General features: G+C 39.9%; 2 protein-coding genes across 2 annotated transcripts; both read right to left on the bottom strand.

Annotated features, from left to right (window-relative positions):
- Positions 1–1,292: 1,292 nt before the first annotated feature.
- LOC135472810 (golgin subfamily A member 6-like protein 2) lies at positions 1,293–8,767 on the bottom strand. The gene is made up of 3 exons (XM_064752492.1): positions 8,248–8,767; positions 4,775–4,844; positions 1,293–3,123 (listed from the first exon to the last, which is right to left on the bottom strand). The coding sequence occupies exons 1-3, from the start codon at positions 8,374–8,376 to the stop codon at positions 2,318–2,320; spliced, it is 1,005 nt and encodes a 334-aa protein (XP_064608562.1). The 5' UTR covers positions 8,377–8,767; the 3' UTR covers positions 1,293–2,317.
- Positions 8,768–10,630: 1,863 nt separating this feature from the next.
- Positions 10,631–16,077, bottom strand: LOC135474029 (golgin subfamily A member 6-like protein 25). The gene is made up of 4 exons (XM_064754013.1): positions 15,786–16,077; positions 14,975–15,088; positions 13,894–13,963; positions 10,631–11,392 (listed from the first exon to the last, which is right to left on the bottom strand). The coding sequence occupies exons 1-4, from the start codon at positions 15,897–15,899 to the stop codon at positions 11,181–11,183; spliced, it is 510 nt and encodes a 169-aa protein (XP_064610083.1). The 5' UTR covers positions 15,900–16,077; the 3' UTR covers positions 10,631–11,180.
- Between the last annotated feature and the right edge of the window lie 2,526 nt (positions 16,078–18,603).

Below are 18,603 nucleotides of genomic sequence, written 5' to 3'. Positions count from 1 at the left end.
TGATGATCGGATTGATAAAAAAAGATTGATAATATTCGGTTTAATATCACATTTTGCGCAAAAATTGTATTGCAAATCGTGCATCCCTTCCGATTTGCTTTAACGGATCTGGTTATGAACGTAAGGCGTCCACTGGAGATACTCATGTGAAAGTCAGCAGTGCTAAATACGCGATCAAAACATGTACCATGTTTATCTGATCACTGTGATCGGCTCAGGTGGCCCCGTAGACCAGTGGTGGTCCCGTAGACCATCACTGGTGAATTCAGTGGAAAGAACGGAACACCAGCCTACACTGAGTTTACGAAGCAAGGAACGCCGCCCACCCAACTTCCCCAGACGTTTAGCTGTGTTCGATGACGTCAGTGTTAAGGCGGCTTCTTGCAACTATATGGGACTTGTGGGAATCCTATACGGCTTTCTCTGATGTTCATGTCAGTCCACTCTCCGCAGACCTAAAGCCTGCGCAAAAAGCGTAGTTATCTTGGTTCAAAAGTGTCGGTATCAGTTCTCTTGCTGGAAATCTAATTTCCTTTCAGGGCCTTCTTGAACACATATGTTTACCGGAACTAGCTTTGAAATCTGCAGAGAGTACTCAGAAACATTTCACTTATACGACTGCGGCTAGCATCATGGTGACACGAAATCGGGCAGGCCTCAGGGTACTCTGCATGGAAATAACAACCTTTTCCAAAGGCTAAACTGTTCTATTGCAACACGCTAAAGTGCAAACCACCATTTTCCTACATGTAGCTGAACGCTGTTAAACAAGTGAGTTGTTCCCACAGAGATCAAATTGTATTCATCATTCGATGAACGTAATTAACTGCATGTTGTCGAGGAAAAGGGTTCCATATTTATTTCCCAAGGCCGTCTTTCAGACGGTCATAAATTTTGAGATTCCATTGTCTTCGTGTAAAATCTAGTAATCACAATCGTGTCCCAAGTCTAAGTATATATTGTTTGTCACAGTAACCGTGTAAAACTCCTATTTACATGCCCTTTTGGCCATTATTTTTGGGTTAAAATCCAAAATTGGACGTAGCAATGAGTGTTAAGGTAGTTTTGAACAACTGGGCTTTGGGGCGAAAAAATACCTTATTCTCAACTGCTCTGACAACTGTCGAGATATTAATGCCACTGTTAATGGGTACCAGGCATGTAGGTTTATGGTGCAAGTAATCAATCAAACAGTTAATATCTCGATTGGTCTGCCAGTTAGCCAATCAGTTTCTCAATTAAGACTCCTTAGTGGCATACCTAAAACACTGATCGATAGTAGTAGTTCTGACTTGGTTCATATAATTTTACATTTTATTTGAACATTAGAATGAAAAAAGGTTGACGTCAAGTAAATAAACATTTGCATACATGTGCACAAAACAATGCGCGTACAATGACACGAAAGAAAGTAGATTTTTTTCTTACGCGATAAAGAATACTGCTCAACTGATGCTTATTCCAAAGTCAGTTTGGGCATAGGTATCAGAGTGGATGGGGGCTGGGGGTAGTATGGCAATCTCCCAAACAGGCCGGCCCGGGAAGAATTACCTCTGTCACAAACAATCGCGCCACTACACAACTACTATTTATATAACATAATGATATGTAAATATCCGAAGCAAACTGATAAATACGCATAAACTGGATTCTGAAACAAAATTTGATCCCATATAAAGCTCTACGATTTTCTGTAAACAAAGGGCTATCACATAAAGCATTACATTTTGTATTATTCACCATTTTTATCCACACAATTGTCAGAAAGAACGAAAAGAAGATAAATAATACCTTCAGACAAGGCTCGCTACTAACTGAACCTCAGTTCAATATGAAAGGCAACTAACTACATGTTTTTTACAGGATCTTATAAAATTACCTAGGTTTAGTTGTATTTACGAAAGTCCGGCAGTGTAATCAGTTTCAGTGACTTTTTGTTATTATTTGTCTTTATTTCCTTTGGTTAATCCAGTTTCTGGTCACTATAGGTTCAATAATCTCTTTCTCCCACCTTGCCAAGATTATGTCGATAATTTGCCTCCATGCAGTGTAATCCAGCTTAGTTTGTTAATGGGTCTCGAACAGAAAATTTCAGTTATACATTGGATTAAAAAAATCATGTCATCGAAAACGAGGCAGAATGGATTGTCTTAAAGCCGTCAATAAGTCAAATGACCAGATCACACGTCTACGGAGGTAAATCGTACAGGACGATACCTTCGCGTTTGAGGAGGGTTAGAGGGAGTAAAACCCGTTTCCAGATACCAGACTACTTCTTTTTTGTTAATGAATAGAACATATTGTGTCTCAGCCGGTGTTACAATCCCGCCAATTCTCGCGCAATCTCGCTCATCACGCGATCTTTGTCGGACTGAGACTGCTGCAGCCTGCTCCATAACAGCTCATTGTCTTCCTTCAGCTGGTCGTTTTCTCTCGTCAGCTTCAAGTTATCAGCGCGCAGCGTCTCCACTTCCTGCTTGGTCATCATCAGCTGGCGATTCGCAGCCTCCAGATCGTCCGTAGCGGTGCTGTGGTCGATCTTCAGCGTCTCAAACTGCCTCTGGAAATTTTCATAGTCGGCCATGTTTTCTCGCAGGGTCCGCAACTCTCTGAACTGGGAGTCCGCCGTCTCTTTGGCCTGCTCGTAGCTGTCCGTGATCATGTCGATACTTTTCAGCAGTCGTTCGTTCTCGTCTTTCATTTTCTCCATCTCTTCTCTCTCTGAAAAGCTCTCGTTCGTACCGGCTTCCAACCTGGCCCACAGACGATTCCTTTCGTTCAGAGATTCATCCAACTGTCGTCTGGCTCTGGCTACTTCGTCGTTCTGGCGGTCCAGTTCCATCTTCTGATTTCTGGACAGCAACCCGGTTTGTTCAAGTTCGTCCGCCATTCGATCTTTCTCGTCCCTCAAGCGGTTCAATTCCCGGGTCAGAGTTTCATTTGCCTCTTTAGTCGCCTTCATGTCCGCCAGTTGACTGTTCAGCTCGCTGTTTGCATCTTTAATGTTTTCTAGTTCCTCTTCCGTACGCGCCAGTTTGGAGGCCAGCCGTTCGTTCTCCTCCTTGGTTTGTTCTAGCCAGTCCCCCAGCTTCACCCGATCGCTCTTCAAGATGTCCATGCCATCTGATGACAGAATGAAAACGTTTATTTTTGAACACTTTTATATAAGTATCTCCATCGTTACGAGCACTTAATTATCACTGCAACAAGCGATGTAGGTGTACTTTGCCTTGACAATCCATGGCAATGGTATACCGTGGCTACGGTAGTAATTACGTTCACGTAATTACTACCGTGGTTAATAACCATGTTATGAACTACTGGGGGTATCTCGTTGCCATGGTAGTTACGTGCTCGTAACGCCACGAGCGCGTTTATTCGCTAAGGTGGACATTCATGAGAATCTCGCGATGAAAAAAAAAAAAAAAAAAAAAAAAAAAGAGCAAAGTTTTAACATAAACCATCACCACTAATCAAGTTTTCAAATATGCCCCACATAAAGCGAATTCACATGGATTCAAGCGCGAATAATGTAGGCACAAGTTAGTCGTCTTTCTTAATATCAAATCGGCGGTGTTAACATGATGTTAACATGAGTTGAATCTGAATGAAAAGAAACTTAATTAACTTCCTAGCGTTCTTGCTTGAAGATCAAATAAATTCAGTATCGCATATAAATTGCCTAAGCGTATGTAAATTTATTACCCTACACTGAAGAGTTCTTCTCCACCAACAACTACCTATTCGATATTCGCCATTGTATTATTTTTTCGCCCCTCAAAAATGTTCGTTCTGTTCATGTGTACAGCTTCCGTCTGGACTTTAAACCACGCAAGATCTGATGACATGTATATTTATTCATGACATTTTGCCTAAGTATTTCTCCGTAGTTTTACCTGGGTGTTCTACAGGCATGATCTTACTGGACACCCATGATGCACATCTCAAATGTATTTTATATTTATTTATTTTATTTCTGTTTTACGTCATACCCAAGAACATTTCACTTATACGACGGCGGTCAGCATTATGGTAGGAGGAAACCAGGTAGAGCGTGGGAGAAACCCAGAACCATTCGCAGGTTGCTGGAAGATGTATTTTATGGTATATATTATCCGATATCATTGTGCTTCCCACAGCGATCCGATTGGTCATCCAAGAGGTCATCCAAGAACCGAGATAAATCACATTATTGTATGTACATGTTTATGCGTGTATAAACAGTAATGTGAGAAGGTCTGCAGCAACCTGCGGATGGTGATGCCCCCCCCCCCCCCCACACACACACAGGCTCTGCCCAATTTCCTCCCACCATAATGCTGGTCTCGGTCGCATCAGTAAAATAAATAAATAAATAAATAAATAAATAAATAAAATACCCGTTGTAAATTACGTCATGTGGTTATCTCGCCAATATAATACATCAACACAAATCGTCTCCAAGTATTACCACATTATGACATTATTTTTAATCGAGTTCTAAATATATAATGTGTGAAATTCATTTAAGTCGAAATCAAGCTTTAGACCAGGATTTGCTTCTTAGATATTGAACATGTGTAAATTAAATAATTTTGCAAAAAATTCATGTTGACAGACATCAACAATCACGGACTAATCACTGGATTCAGTAGATTCATAATATTGGGACCATGTGAGAAATAAAACATTAACAGCAATCCTCGGCCATTGTCAGTTTCGATTTTTCGTAGGTGAATAAGACTATTTATCGACATCATTTAAAGCACACAACAGTATGCAATCACTCGCTTACCTTTCAGCTCGTTCATCTGGTGCGCCAGCCATTCCTTTGCTCTCTCTGTGTTTTCAAACTTGACCTCGGTCTACAATGGGACAAACAAGAATGGAAGTTTAAGAAATATGAGGGTAACAACATAAGGATCTCAAGGTCAGTTTACAAGATAAGAGAACATAGCATAAAAAAAACAAATGTGTTCATCTGGGTCTATAAGAGAATAAACAAAGAACATAGGCACAACAAACGTCAGTATCTCAATCCTCAAGAGAACAAAGAACTAATGCAAGCACAACAAACTTTAGGGTCTATGAGATCATAAGATAAACAAGAAACAGGACCTGGGTCTACAGAAATAAACAAAACTACAACATACGCCAGGAACTCATACAACAAGAGAACAAAACGTGGCCAACGTCAGGATCTCGGTCTAGAAGAGAACAAACAAGAACATATGCGCTACCTAAGTCAGGATCTCGGTCTACGAGAAAACATATCAAAACAGAGGCATAACAAACGTCAGGATCTCTCCATGTCGACAGGAGAACATATGCACAAACAACGTCAGGGTCTCGGCCTAGAAGAGAATATATTTGAAGAGAGGCATAACAAACGACAAGGTATCCAAATCTACAGGAGAACAAACAACAACATAAATACAACGAACGTCAAGGTCTCAGTCTACGCGAGGTCAAATCAAAACATAAGCATAACAAACGTCAGTATCTCTTCAAGTCTACAGGATCAAGATCACACTCCCATCAGCGCATGCACCGCTCTGTATGCTCTCTACACTCTCTACAGTACTGCCATCACTAGAAAATTTTGTACAGAAATCTTGAACAACGACTAGGTCAGTGGGCTCACATTGTAGGAAGTGATGACAGAAACCGCTAAAACTCTGTCTCATCCTTTGGTTATAATCATACATACACATTCTCTTTATCTAAGGTATTCCCACGATGATTACAACCAACAAATGAAACGATTTTATTGATGCTGATTAAGTAGTTCAGTGGTGAGGCTAAGCCTAAGCAAACCCACGTACGTCAAGCAGGCTCCAAAGATCAAGCTTGTCTCGTGGTGATAGTGATGTATAGCGAGCTTAGAGAGCGACGGATAGGTTGTAAGGTGTATGCATCAGGATATCGGTAAATAAGAACAGGAACGAAGACAAGAACATACAAAAATAAGAATATAAACAACACGAACGTCAGGATCTCTCTCAATCTACAAGGGAACAAACAAGAACATAACCACATTCAACGTCATTATCTCGCTCTATAAGAGAACAAATCAGAACATGCAAATAAGAATATAAGCAAAGCCAGTGTCAAAGCCAGGATCTCTCAGCCTCAGGATCCCAGTATATAAGAGAACAAATTAAAACACGCAGATATGAATGGAGACAAAACGAACGCCAGGGTCTGGGCTACAAGAAAACAAACAAGAGCATAAAGATAAAAAGATATTCTTAAAGAATTTCAGGATCCCTCTCAGTCTACAACAGAACAATCTACAAGACGACGAAAAAAAAAAAACCCAACAACCTCAGGATCCCAATATATAAGAGAACAAATTAAAACACGCAGATATGAATGGAGGCAAAACGAACGCCAGGGTCTGGGCTATACGAAAACAAACAAGAGCATAAAGATAATAAGATAATCTTAAGGAATTTCAGGATCTCTCTTAGTCCTCAATAAAACAAAGAAGAAAAGAATATGAACACAACAAACGTCAAGATCTAGATCCACACGATAATAAACAAAGAAAACATATATGCTAAGCGATAGGGTCCTCTGTCTACAAGAGAACAAACAAGATCAAAGAGACAGCACACGTCCAGTTCTCTCTCAGTCTACAAGAGTTCAAACAAGAACAAGGGGACAGCACACGCCCAGTTCTCTTCCAGTCTACAAGAGAACACACAAGATCTCTCCAGATCACTCCAGATCACGTCTAGATCTCTCCCAGACTACAAGAGAACAAACAAGAACAAGAGGACAGCACACGTCCAGTTCTCGCCCAGTCTACAAGAGAGCAAACAAGGACAAGTGGACAGCACACGTCCAGTTCTCTCTCAGTCTACAAGAGAACAAACAAGAACAAGCACACGTCCAGATCTACAAGAGAACAAACAACAATATAAGCATAACGAAGGTTTGTATTTTCGTTTATAAGAGGAAACACAAGAACGCATTAGAATAAGGTCAGGGTCTGGGTCAATATTGACAGTGAATCTTTACTTTCTTTTTTTTTGTTAATTGGTTAGTTTATGGTGTTTTTTACGTGTGCTCAATTAAATGGTAAGCGTAGATAGATTTATTTATATATTTGACTGGTGTTTTACGCCGTACTCGAGAATATTCCAAGGCAGAGCCCGCGTGAAACCCACTACCATCCACAAGTTGCTGGGAGATCTTTCCACGTACTGCCGGAGAGGAAACCAGCATTAGCTGGACCTGAACTCACAGCGACTGCATTGGTGAGAAGCTCCTCGGTCATTGCGCCGCGCTGGCTTGCTAATCCCCTCAGCCAAGTAGCCCACCCCCCACCCCTCCCCGAAGGTAACTTTTAAAACACTTTTATTGGTGCTGTGTTTGAATTTTTCACCTAGGTTTTAAGATGTTTGATAAATGTGGGCCCTGCTTGGTGAATATTGGTTTGACCGATTAATCTAATAAATTATTGCTGTCATTTACCCATCACTAGACCCAGCATGTGTGGCATGTCTTTACAAAGGTTTTAATATGCACCAGATGTTCATGTCAGAAGCGGCCATACACCCTTATAAAATCCACACGTATACATGCCTGACATGAGGCCTGGGTAATAAAGGCATTGGCATCTACCGGCTTATCTGACACTTTCCTAAACTATTACGTATTCTTGTCTTCATGGCATGAATGTGCCATGATTCATTCGCTAGATCAAGCCCTGGTTTGACCAAGGACTTCTTGGCATTACCTCAAATGGGGGTCCCGGTTGGGGGTGGGAACTAAGAGAAGTACTACTCAGTAAGAGAGAGAAAATGCAAAATATGTAATGCAAGTTAATTCTTTGATTATACTTATACATTTTACATGAAACTTGTGTGGTGGCCTTTGTAATTGGAATCCTGTGAAATCAACTACTTAATTCGACTGCATTGTGAAATACTCGAATTTTAAAAATTAATAGTAGCATATGAACGCCGTGTATCAAGGTTATTTATTTCTTTCATGCTTCGCATACAAAGATTATGTTACTTTTGGCAGGTGAGCTTTTCTTCTGTTTCTTGTAAAATCAGTTGTTTTATTGGCATGACGAAATACAAAACTATTTAAATGTGGTAAAGTTTTTTGCTTTTATTATTATTTCAGTTCTTGCTGACAAGCACAATTTTCTTGGCTTGTTCCGAGGCTGCTTGGTATAGAGGAAACAGCCTTCAATAAGTTAGCTTGACAGGCTCATTCGTCTATTTATAAACGCTGTAACTGAAAACCTACCTCGTCCGCCTTCATGTTGGTCTTTTTGAGTGCATCTTGGAGTTCGTAATTCTCCCCTTTTGTCACGTCCAAATCATACTTCAATTTCACAATTTTGTTCTTCACGTCCTCGAAATCCGCGAAATCCATCTTGATCAATGCCTGACTATCCTGCTCGTGTAGTACTTGGGGAGTATGTCGATGGTCCGGGGTACTGTGCCCTGAGTCGGAGCTCTAGTCTCTAGTCGACTGCGAAACCAAAGAGTGCTGAATCCTCGGGTTTGGCTTGCCTGGTACTATGGGTATGAAATTCCGGGCAAAAACTTTTAATAACTCTGCCGGTGTGTAGGTTAGGGCTGTGGGCTGCTGTGAAGAAGATATAGGCAGGGGAGCAGCGCTGTCTGTTCGCTGACCTCGAACACGCTGGTTAAATCTGACTCGATATGGGCACTAAAGATACAACAGCTCCGGCGCTGCTTGTAAGTTACAAGAGAGCAAACGGTGAGGCGAACGAGTCATACGCCAGATATCTGGCGGCGGGAAACAAAGACTTTTGGGCCAAAGAGAAGATAATCGAGAAAGTAATGAAAAGAAAATGGGATAAATGGCTGGAGGGATGGTTGGCATATGGCCCGCTGTTGTTTCCTTGGAGGATAGGACTGTACTCGTGGCTCGTGGTGTATAAACAGTGGTATAAAATGTCAGCGAAATATACAGTGGCCATTTGGCCGCCGTAGTGATACAGAATGATGCCTTAGTTCCCATGTTTTCTTTTCTCTGGCCGACCGATTTGTTCTAATACAGATTGTGTGTATCTCTGTAGCGATCTTTAATGATGACAAAATTACCCACATCCCCCTCAATATCGGTAGCCCCCCAATAGATCGAGTTATTTGGAAAGGATAAAGTTATACCAGAACAGCTGTTCTATGGGAACACCAATACACCGAATAAAGAGATCTAGGAATTCATTATGCTGGGAATTAGTGTAGTTAAATAAATACAATCCGAGCGCATTCTCTGTCTTGGTAACAAAATGAAACCATGTCGAGAATTATTAGTTCAGTTTGTAGATTTAGACAATTTACCAGCTATTAAAGATTATTCAAATTTATCTCAGATAACTCTGATCAATTTGCAACGAAGCCATCAATATACATATGAGCCAATCAATCAATCAATCAGTCAATCAATCAATCTTAATCAATCGATAAATCTATTAACATTGTTCATCTGTTGACTCTCGTTGTCGAGTTCGAAAACCTCCACGTGCCTCTGGATTTCAAAAATTTTAAATTCTACAGGGCCGAAAATAACCTCAAAAATCTTTTGAGAAATCAGAAATGGCTTTGCGAAATTAAGCCTTATGGTGTAGTACTAGTGCTATCAGTCAGATATTATTTATATATCAGTCAGATTATATATATATATATATATATATATATATATATATATATATATATATATATATATATATATATATATATATATATATATAAAGTATATGACAGTATATGACAGTGCCAGAGTTTTGTTCTAGCAGCAATCATTTGTAGAGCCTTTACTCTCTATATAGATTTCTTTAACTCCTTCATGTTTGCCCACAAGCGTCTATTTCTGGGACTCAGAGTTTACAAAAGTCGTTCCATCGGGACTGTAGTCTCTTTGAGCACCCTCTTGAGTGTTTACAGGGTCTGGTGCAGTTCAACCCGCCACACCTTACTTTAGTATAACCATATGGCGGTGAAGATCTGAACTGAGACACAAAAGAGTCTACTCTGACATTATCATCTGTATCGTTTGGAAGGATTTCTCCGTCATATTTATATCAGAGGAGTTTCGGGGTTTATACATACGCAAAGATGATAGTGACACAATATATATCGGGGTTTATACATACGCGAAGATGATAGTGACGCAATATATATATCTATACGCGAACATGATAGTGACTCAATATATATCGGGGTTTATATATACGCGAAAATGATGGTGGCGCAATGTATAGTCACCGTTTAGAGTAGAAGCAATTTCCGCAAAGCCAGTTTTGATTTATACCAAAATTAAAATCTTCATCCCTGCAATGCATAATTTATGGTTCCGGAGGTCCGTCCAATAGAAGAAATAAAGTGTCCCTACATCACGCAGATATGTCGCTCTGGTAGGCTCAAATAAGCTTTACGGATATATGAAGGGGCGAAAGGTCGAAGGTAATAAACCTTTTTATGTCTAGATCCAGAAATTTGCAAAAAAATAAGCAAAAACCTATTCGGCTTCAGAGATATATTACAGAAAGTGGAAACACACACAAAAAGAAGAGTTTCTAATTTTTTTTATTCCTCGGTAAAAGTTTTACATGGACTGTATATATGTCAAAAAGTATAAAAAAAAAACAAAAAACAAAAAAAACAAAAGCGAACATGCTGATTGTTTTTGAAAACTTATAAATGAAAAAAAACACTTATGGCAATGATTTTACTGTCTTATTCCGAGATCCAACTGCCAAATAACCAGAGAAAAGTCTTTTATCAATGGCATCTAAATTCTTTGGTTTCTCTACAGATATTAATTTAAGCCAATCAAAACACCGATAATTTTCAAACGCTCAATACGATTGCATCAGCAAATTAAGCAACGTGACAACACTTCGTCCTCTTTCACACGACATGATCGGTGATCTCTTGCACTGGCAAGTAATTAACATGCATGATTCTGAAATTCGCCAGCCATGCAACATTAACCAAGTCTTCTGAATTCCTGATTGAAAAGTGAATATAAAACTCAAATTTGTGGTTTAGAAGGCTGGACGAAAGAAATGTGATGCATATCCTTCAGTATTTTTCCACGGCCATGTTCTAGATAAAATAAAACATTGATACCCTTTGATTGTAAATTTTTAGGCCATTGTAGAGCTCAAATCTGTTCTGCTGGCATATTTTCCTCTCGGTCCGCGTTTAATAATTGCTAATCATTTCATTCGCTGCCGCATCCATTTCCTGTTTCATTTTGGTATTCTCGTACTTTGCTTTGTCCAAGTCGGAACTGATTCGTTCCTTTTCTTCCTCAGATCGCAGGAGATCTCTCCTCAACTTTTCCAGCTCTTCGGTTGCTCTCTCCAGCTCCTGTGTCAGCCGAATTTTCTCTCGGTTTGAATCTTCAAGAGAGTCTGAAAAAACAAAGAATGACCCTTCGTTTATTTTTTGTCATCACCCCAAATAAGTTTAACAGACAGGCCTCAACGTCAACGTCTTTACAGTGCTGCATCACTAAAACGCCATATTGAATTAAAACACCAAGCGTCACACTTACGTTAAGTCTATGTTTTCAACAGATCCCAACATCTGGTATATAAACACATACCAAGATTGCCAATCATAAAGAATTGGATCTAACTCGGGGTATTTGGCGCTAGATGCCGACGTCCTAAAGTCTCGACCAACACATCAAATACAGAATTGTCATATTCTGCTATTTCATTTACTCATTTATTTGATTGGTGTTTTACGCCGTACCCAAGAATATATCACTGATACGACGGCGGCCATCATTATGATGATAGTAAACAGGGCAGAGCCCGGGGGAAACCCACGACCATCCGCAGGTTGCTGACAGACCTTCCCTCATACGGCCAGGGAGGGAAGGTCTGCATGAGTTGGACTTGAACTCACAGCAACCGCATTGGTGAGAGGCTCCTGGGTCAATACGTCGCGCTGACGTGCTAACCCCCTCGGCCACGCAGGCCCTTTGTACTATTTTGGTTCTAAGTTTGTAAACATTTGTTGGTGCATAACTTTGAAATACATTTATATTGTCTTATCCTTTGACCACCGACTATCACAGAAAATAATTTCAAACATATCTACAATGCCCTGATAACGACAGGGTTAGTTTCAAAACGTCTACGGAAAGGGGGTTCTTTAAGGGATCCATCTGAATGGTTTATATTGGGAACCAAAAACGGTTCCATATGGCCTTGCACAAAAATAACCTTTAAGAGTTCTATATGAGGGTCTTGTTCCTGGGAGTATAGGTGAAGGTCGGTATAGCGTCCCTTTATTGTGTTTGGTGGGTCGTGTCATGCCTGGAGTCTTCGACATAACATTCCAGCAAGGCAGCTATCATATGTCGACACTGGTACCCGTCTGTTTCATGGAAACCTCCTCCTGTATTAATGAACTGTTAAACCCCAAGAAATCAAAACAGTCTAACCAAACTGTGACGTTAGGTTGTGGTACGTGTAAGGAATGACATAAGGCTGACACAGTGATAGATGAAGGATGTGCTCTGTCGGATTTGACAAATTTTAGAACGACATTAGCCTACTCGGATTTAGGTGGTGCGTGCATTACGTCAACGAAAGACACGCGACGCCACGTACAGCTTGATCACAGGGCACATGACCCCGTTTTTTCTCTAAGCCATGCGATATTACGTTTTTGCAGGGGTCAGTTTTCCAGAGTTCCTGATTGTAGATGAGCAACATCATTACTCGACATACCTGTTCAGGTGTAGGGTTTACTAACACACCTGTGTGAACACCTGAGAAAAAAAACTTGACAGATAGTCAGTATGTATCCGTGGTTACTACAGAGGAACAGATAAGTATAGATCAAGGCCATCAGATGGATCAGACGACTAGGGCAGCTGGTTTTCTCTGTACCTGCCCAAGTAAGAAAAGACCTCGATAGAGCTGGATTGTCAACTGAAATGACCTTTTGTGAAGGGTAGAGAAACCGCCACTGAAATGTCAAGGGGCAAAACAGAGTGTACTTCTATACTTCTCAAGCAAAGAGGTAGAGCAGACGGCCAACACGAGTCGGTGCCAAACCTTACTGTATATGGTCACATTGAAACTAGTGTGACGTACGCGTTTCAGATCAAACTTGCCGCATTTCTGTTCGAACCTGTGTTTGCCGTTCAGTGACAGTCATCATAATGAGGCTTTCAAGTAACAGAAAGCTAAAACATGAAGTAAGGTTCATCGTACAGAAAACCGAAAACTATGAGTAAAAATACTTTCATTTATTTTTTCAGGTCTTTTTTTAAAAGAGTGTTAAAAGGCATTCAAATATTTGAATACCATGGTGGGCTTTATGAACCATACTGACGGTATTTAGGAAATCTGAGTCACATCACCTTTTTTTCCCTTATGTTCACCAGAATAAAGTAATTTCTGGTAACACTATTTCAGTAATATTTTACTTAGGGGTAAAAAAAGAGTTATTCCAACATTCAGTGTCGTGATTAGACAGGGATAAATTTCCTGTGACGACAGCGTTCCTAACCTGTGATAGTATGATCCATAAAGCCCATCTTAGAATTCAAATGTTCGAGCGCCTTTAACTCTTTCCACAAAATTCTAAAAAAAAAGTAAATGAAAGTATATTTATGCATAGTTTTAAGTGGTTTATTTAGTAATGCCTTCTTCGATTTTTTGAAGCCTATTCCTTTAAAGACTTTTCTTTTGTGCACTTAATTGGATTTTAAGATGATGTACATCGTTGGGATCATTACGCACGAGAAAAAAAGGAAAATGCCTTGAGGATGCCATGACAGTATTTTGTCCTTGTCAAGGCTCACCAGTAAGCAATCGACGCTGGCTGCAGACAAATACAACATTGCAGTAAATGACGATGAACTATTTTAGCTTGCTCATGGTAATCTTACCGTTTAATTCAGATGACTGATTCTCTATACGTTCTTTGTGTCGATCAGCATTCTCTAGCTGGGTCTGCATCTGAACAAATGAAGAAACGAAAATATATATATATATATATATATATATATATATATATATATACATCAGGGCATGTTTAGACGTAACATTTATATGTTTCATTCATTCAGATGTTAGGTTTACCTTATAACGTACGCTTGTGTCTAACGTCAAACTGCCAAAACTTCTCTGGTATAAAGGTTTGCATTAAGAGGCCAGTGGACTGACAAACAGTCAGTGGATCACTATAATGTTCATGGGCAATATGACAGGAATCTATGACAAGAAAAAAATTTGTGTTTGTTTTTCGATGGATCAGATGATACATTTAAAAGAAGCTATCAAACTGAAGTTGACATAAATCCACGGGCAGGATTTTAAAACACACAAAATTAAGGCTTGCAATATCAGCAGGACTAGAATTAACTTTCGTTCCTGCATGTAGTTCACCAAAAATACTCAGGATGAAGGGAAACAGATATAGGTAGATAGAAACATTAAGAAAAAGGCATTTTCACCTGCAGTAATAATGCATGCATACTTGTGGATGGACGGTGGAAAACGAGATGCATGCTGACAAACCAACATAGACAAGGATAAAGAATGTCAATGACACTGCCTGGAACTATCGTTTTTAGTCAAGTCTATTGATTCAGGCACCGTTCAAAATATGGCTAGGTTTGGTTGAACGAAGAACGCCACCAAGGGTTTCATAGAGCTTTAAACCTCTATAAAAGTCTTTTGTTTTGGACTATGGTATTTTGGAATTCTACACCAGTAATTGTCTAGTAAAACATAAGTCAAACCTCACAGAGAACAACAAGACCGAAGGAACGGTAAGACAAGATGAAAGTTATAAGAATCCATGTAAAGAGTAGTGGCAAAGAAAATGTAAAAAGCCAGAGGCTGGTTTCGAACTCATGACATCTATATCACCATCAACCAATAACGTGTTGTGGGTTGAATCAAGCAGATACCCAGAAGCTGAAGAACGATTGGCTGCGAAAGATTGCCAGTGTATACTAATTCTACCTCCTCGAGAAGAGACTTATTCTGTCTCAATTTTTCTTCAGCATCTTGACGACGATCCGTGGCAGCTTCTAATTCGCTTCGCAGGCGAGTTACTTCCCTTTTATCAAGTTTCATCTGAACAGGTCATATTGAACATATTTAAGCAAATGTCAACAGCAAATAACATTTTATTCGACCGATAACCATGTAAGTTTATACGTGCAAAAATTAGCCAGAAAAGACAATGAAGACAGTAATTATATAAACACTTGATCTGACATTATAATATACCTATTTGAACCACCCTACATCTAGACGTACATCCAGCTGACCCGCATCAGGCTGTGCACGTGGATAACCTGATGTCAACTATTAACTGTTAGGTAATTTATAAAGGTGAAACTTCGATTCATATACACGGTACATTGCAATGGAAAGCGTACGATATTCCGTGACATTCCCATCAACACAGTGTTTTACACATCCTATTTAAAGATGCCAATGGAAAGAGGCATAAGCCTTGTGTATACATGTTAGATAACTTTAGTGTGTTCTCTACAAATACAATTCTAGACATTGTTAATTATAGAAGTGTCAACAAGTGCAAGTTCAGTAAACGTATATTTAAAATACCCAGGTATATACGCTGGTGTTGCGCTGAATAACTGTGGGATGATCGACGTACTGTATAGACTAAGCTACACCAAACATTTACCTGTACACCTTGTATACCTTTAACTGAGTCATTAGAAACTAGTATTAGTACCAATAAAATCTGAATTGAATTTGTACATAAGACATGTACATAAGACAGACGAATAGGCAAATTTACCTGTTCTAATTTTGCATTTGCCTCCCGTAATTTTTCCTCGGCTTCGGTCCTTCTGTCGTCAGCATAATCCGCCTCGGCCCGGAGGCTGGCCATTTTCTTTTTTATACCTTCCATATTGTTGAGCTTCCTAAGATTTGCTGCTACTGCTGCTGCCGGTAATATAGCTTTTTCTTCGAATAGATGTCCACACTAACTGCCCGGCTGTCAGCGCTGCAGACTGTCCTGACGCTCAATCCACCCGGACTTTAGTGGTAATTAAGTATTCTTAATTCCAAGCACGAGCCTGATGTCACTGCTGCCAAAGTAAACCAACGTAGAATTACAACCTGCTAGATTTTTCTCTCCGTTTACATGCGATCTAACTAAATAGTGAACAAAAGCCACACTGATGATTGAAAAAAAATCTTGACAAGTGTACAGGGTGTAGAAATTTCTGGAGACAATCGCCCAATATTGTACTGGAGGCTTGCCTCAGGCTGATGTGTTTAAGAAACAGATATATAAGGCACTGTCCACCCTTCTCCAAACCTGTTCTCTGCTAACGATGACCCAAACGGCAAGCGTACCTGCACTTTTATCCCACAGGACGAATTCTATAAAAGTAAAACAGGAATGGACTAAGTTTATTTTACACGGGCTCCAAAAAGGCCATGTAGGGCAAACTCCTTGTTTGTTTAAAGGAGTGGGAGAGTTACCTGTACGAGACAGATATATACAGCCAGGTGAGAGACCATACAGGTGTGCGCCTATAAGGGCAAGGCTGCATGTGGGGGGAGGGATGGCTACATACCGTGGAGGTTTAACATCCTCCGATCTTTCTGGATAAAACGGACAGAAGTTACATGCAAGGAGTCTATAACAGGCATTCTATATATGCAACAATCTTTTAGCTCACAACTTCACTATGCAGAAAATTAAACTCTTAAATTTTCTTAACTGACATTTTACAAATTTTCTCTTAAGCTTTACATGGCCTGACAGAGCATGTGTGAATGTTCTGAAGATACGTAATATACATTTATTTACGCAGTGTTGGTTATTTAAGATGTAAAAACGCTATATTTCTCAAAAGGTGTTTTTATTAAACAAAATTCCCGAAAAAATTTACGCAAAAAAACAAAGCAAGTGGAATTCTTCTTGGAATTATTATTATTGGTTGAATAATTAATTATCCAAGTTTCTGTATGATAAGTAGTGAGTGAGTGAGTGAGTGAGTGAGTGAGTGCTTGGGGTTTAACGTCGTACTCGACAATATGGCGACGAAGGAATCCTTAGGGTGCATGTACGTGTAATGTGCCTCTTTGTTGCAGAACGGATTTCCACCGCTCTTTTATTTAGTGCTGCTTCACTGAGACGACTTACCGAAGGCAAGTAAGCCGCCCCGCCCGAGCCATTATACTGATACGGATACCGGTCCCGAAGCTGACGCTCTACCAACTGTGCTATCCGGGCCGGAGATAAGTAGTGAGTGGGCTGTAATTGAATTTGTGTCAGATATTGAATGATCGCGGCGTAACAAGCATTTTCAGGCATCACTGGCAGATTTTCCCTTCAGGTACATGCACTGGTAAAGGTATGTACATGTCATGGCTGTGCTGTTGTTAATATGCTTGCTTTTCAATCACCAGGAGTTCATTCCCATTCTCTGCAGGACGGGGAATTTTTTAGATTCTTCTTATTCCATTGTTCTTGAGGCTTTGGTTGCAAGAACCGGTTGAGGGCGCTCGTGTATGTCTTCTTACACGAAGTTTCATCATCGCTGGAGATCGTTTGCCTTCACTAATATGAAGTATGCCAAACGTGAAAAGGTACGACAGTAATTTTTTGGTGGTTTTCTCTTCTCATAAAACTGACCGTCGGCGTATAAAATAGATTTCAGATTTTAGTCATAATCCAAGTGTAACAAATCTAGGCGTCGAAACAGACATTATTATACCGGTCGTCAACCATAATGACGTTTCAGGTCTATGATCACAGCAACAATGTCCAAAACATCATTCTTCACAACCGCCAAAGTACTCAAGAATATTTCACTTATACGACGGCAGCCAGCATTATGGTGGGTGGAAACCGGGCAGAGCCCGGGGGAAACTCACGACCACCAAAGAACTAAGAGTACATTTACTTAGTAAGGTCATACAGATAGAAGCAGCCAACAGTTTTCAATGATCCAGGAAATGTTCCAGGCTTATATATTTAATCAGTATCCAAATCGTGAACACGCTAGTATATAAGTTGTTGCTAATCCAAATATGTGTCGCATATGTATATAACAGGTACGTGCTTTATGTGTAAATAAATTAAGTACCTGTTAATATATCCAACATGGCGATGCTATTCAACACGATTTTTACATGGCTGTGGTACGATTCCAAACCCTTTCTCTATTAGGCGTGGCCTATTGATGAATATTAATGAAACACGTCATCAATGGAAATATGTTTTAGGGTTAGGGTTAGACGTGTTTCGATAATATTTATGAATAGGCCACGCCTAGGTGGAGACAGGGCCGGAACCTTACCGCCACCTTTTTACGTATACAGCCTCTAGCCCCAGGTTAACTGGAATCAGAGACTGTCATGAAGCAGAGCGCGTGATATTTTGTACATTCTGCCCATATTTACTGACAAGAGAACTGTCCCCACTGAAACACCTAAGACACATATACACTGAGGGCTTTTGGTGGAATATATATATCCTTGATATACTAGTTTTCATAGGAATAACCGTTGACGTTCATTGACATCGTCGCACAATACATACAACCACAAACTAGATGTTTTGTTTGTGTGGACAGTTTGTAGTTTTCTTTAAACCC

This window comes from Liolophura sinensis, chromosome 8, assembly GCF_032854445.1.
Source record: "Liolophura sinensis isolate JHLJ2023 chromosome 8, CUHK_Ljap_v2, whole genome shotgun sequence".
Taxonomy (NCBI): Eukaryota; Metazoa; Mollusca; class Polyplacophora; order Chitonida; family Chitonidae; genus Liolophura; species Liolophura sinensis.
The sequence above is the reverse complement of the archived record's forward strand: the minus strand, read 5'-3'. Positions and strand labels throughout refer to the sequence as shown.

What these genes read in the sequence shown, in the direction of transcription:
- LOC135472810 (XM_064752492.1), bottom strand. Translation starts at nt 8,376, where the DNA reads ATGGATTTCGCGGATTTCGAGGACGTGAAGAACAAAATTGTGAAATTG. An exon ending in CCAACATGAAGGCGGACGAG is followed by an intron (nt 4,845 to 8,247) that starts GTAGGTTTTCAG and finishes GTCCCATTGTAG; the next exon opens with ACCGAGGTCAAGTTTGAAAA. An exon ending in CCAGATGAACGAGCTGAAAG is followed by an intron (nt 3,124 to 4,774) that starts GTAAGCGAGTGA and finishes TTCTGTCATCAG; the next exon opens with ATGGCATGGACATCTTGAAG.
- LOC135474029 (XM_064754013.1), bottom strand. Translation starts at nt 15,899, where the DNA reads ATGGAAGGTATAAAAAAGAAAATGGCCAGCCTCCGGGCCGAGGCGGAT. An exon ending in ATAAGTCTCTTCTCGAGGAG is followed by an intron (nt 13,964 to 14,974) that starts GTAGAATTAGTA and finishes TCATTTGTTCAG; the next exon opens with ATGCAGACCCAGCTAGAGAA. An exon ending in TCAGTCATCTGAATTAAACG is followed by an intron (nt 11,393 to 13,893) that starts GTAAGATTACCA and finishes TTGTTTTTTCAG; the next exon opens with ACTCTCTTGAAGATTCAAAC.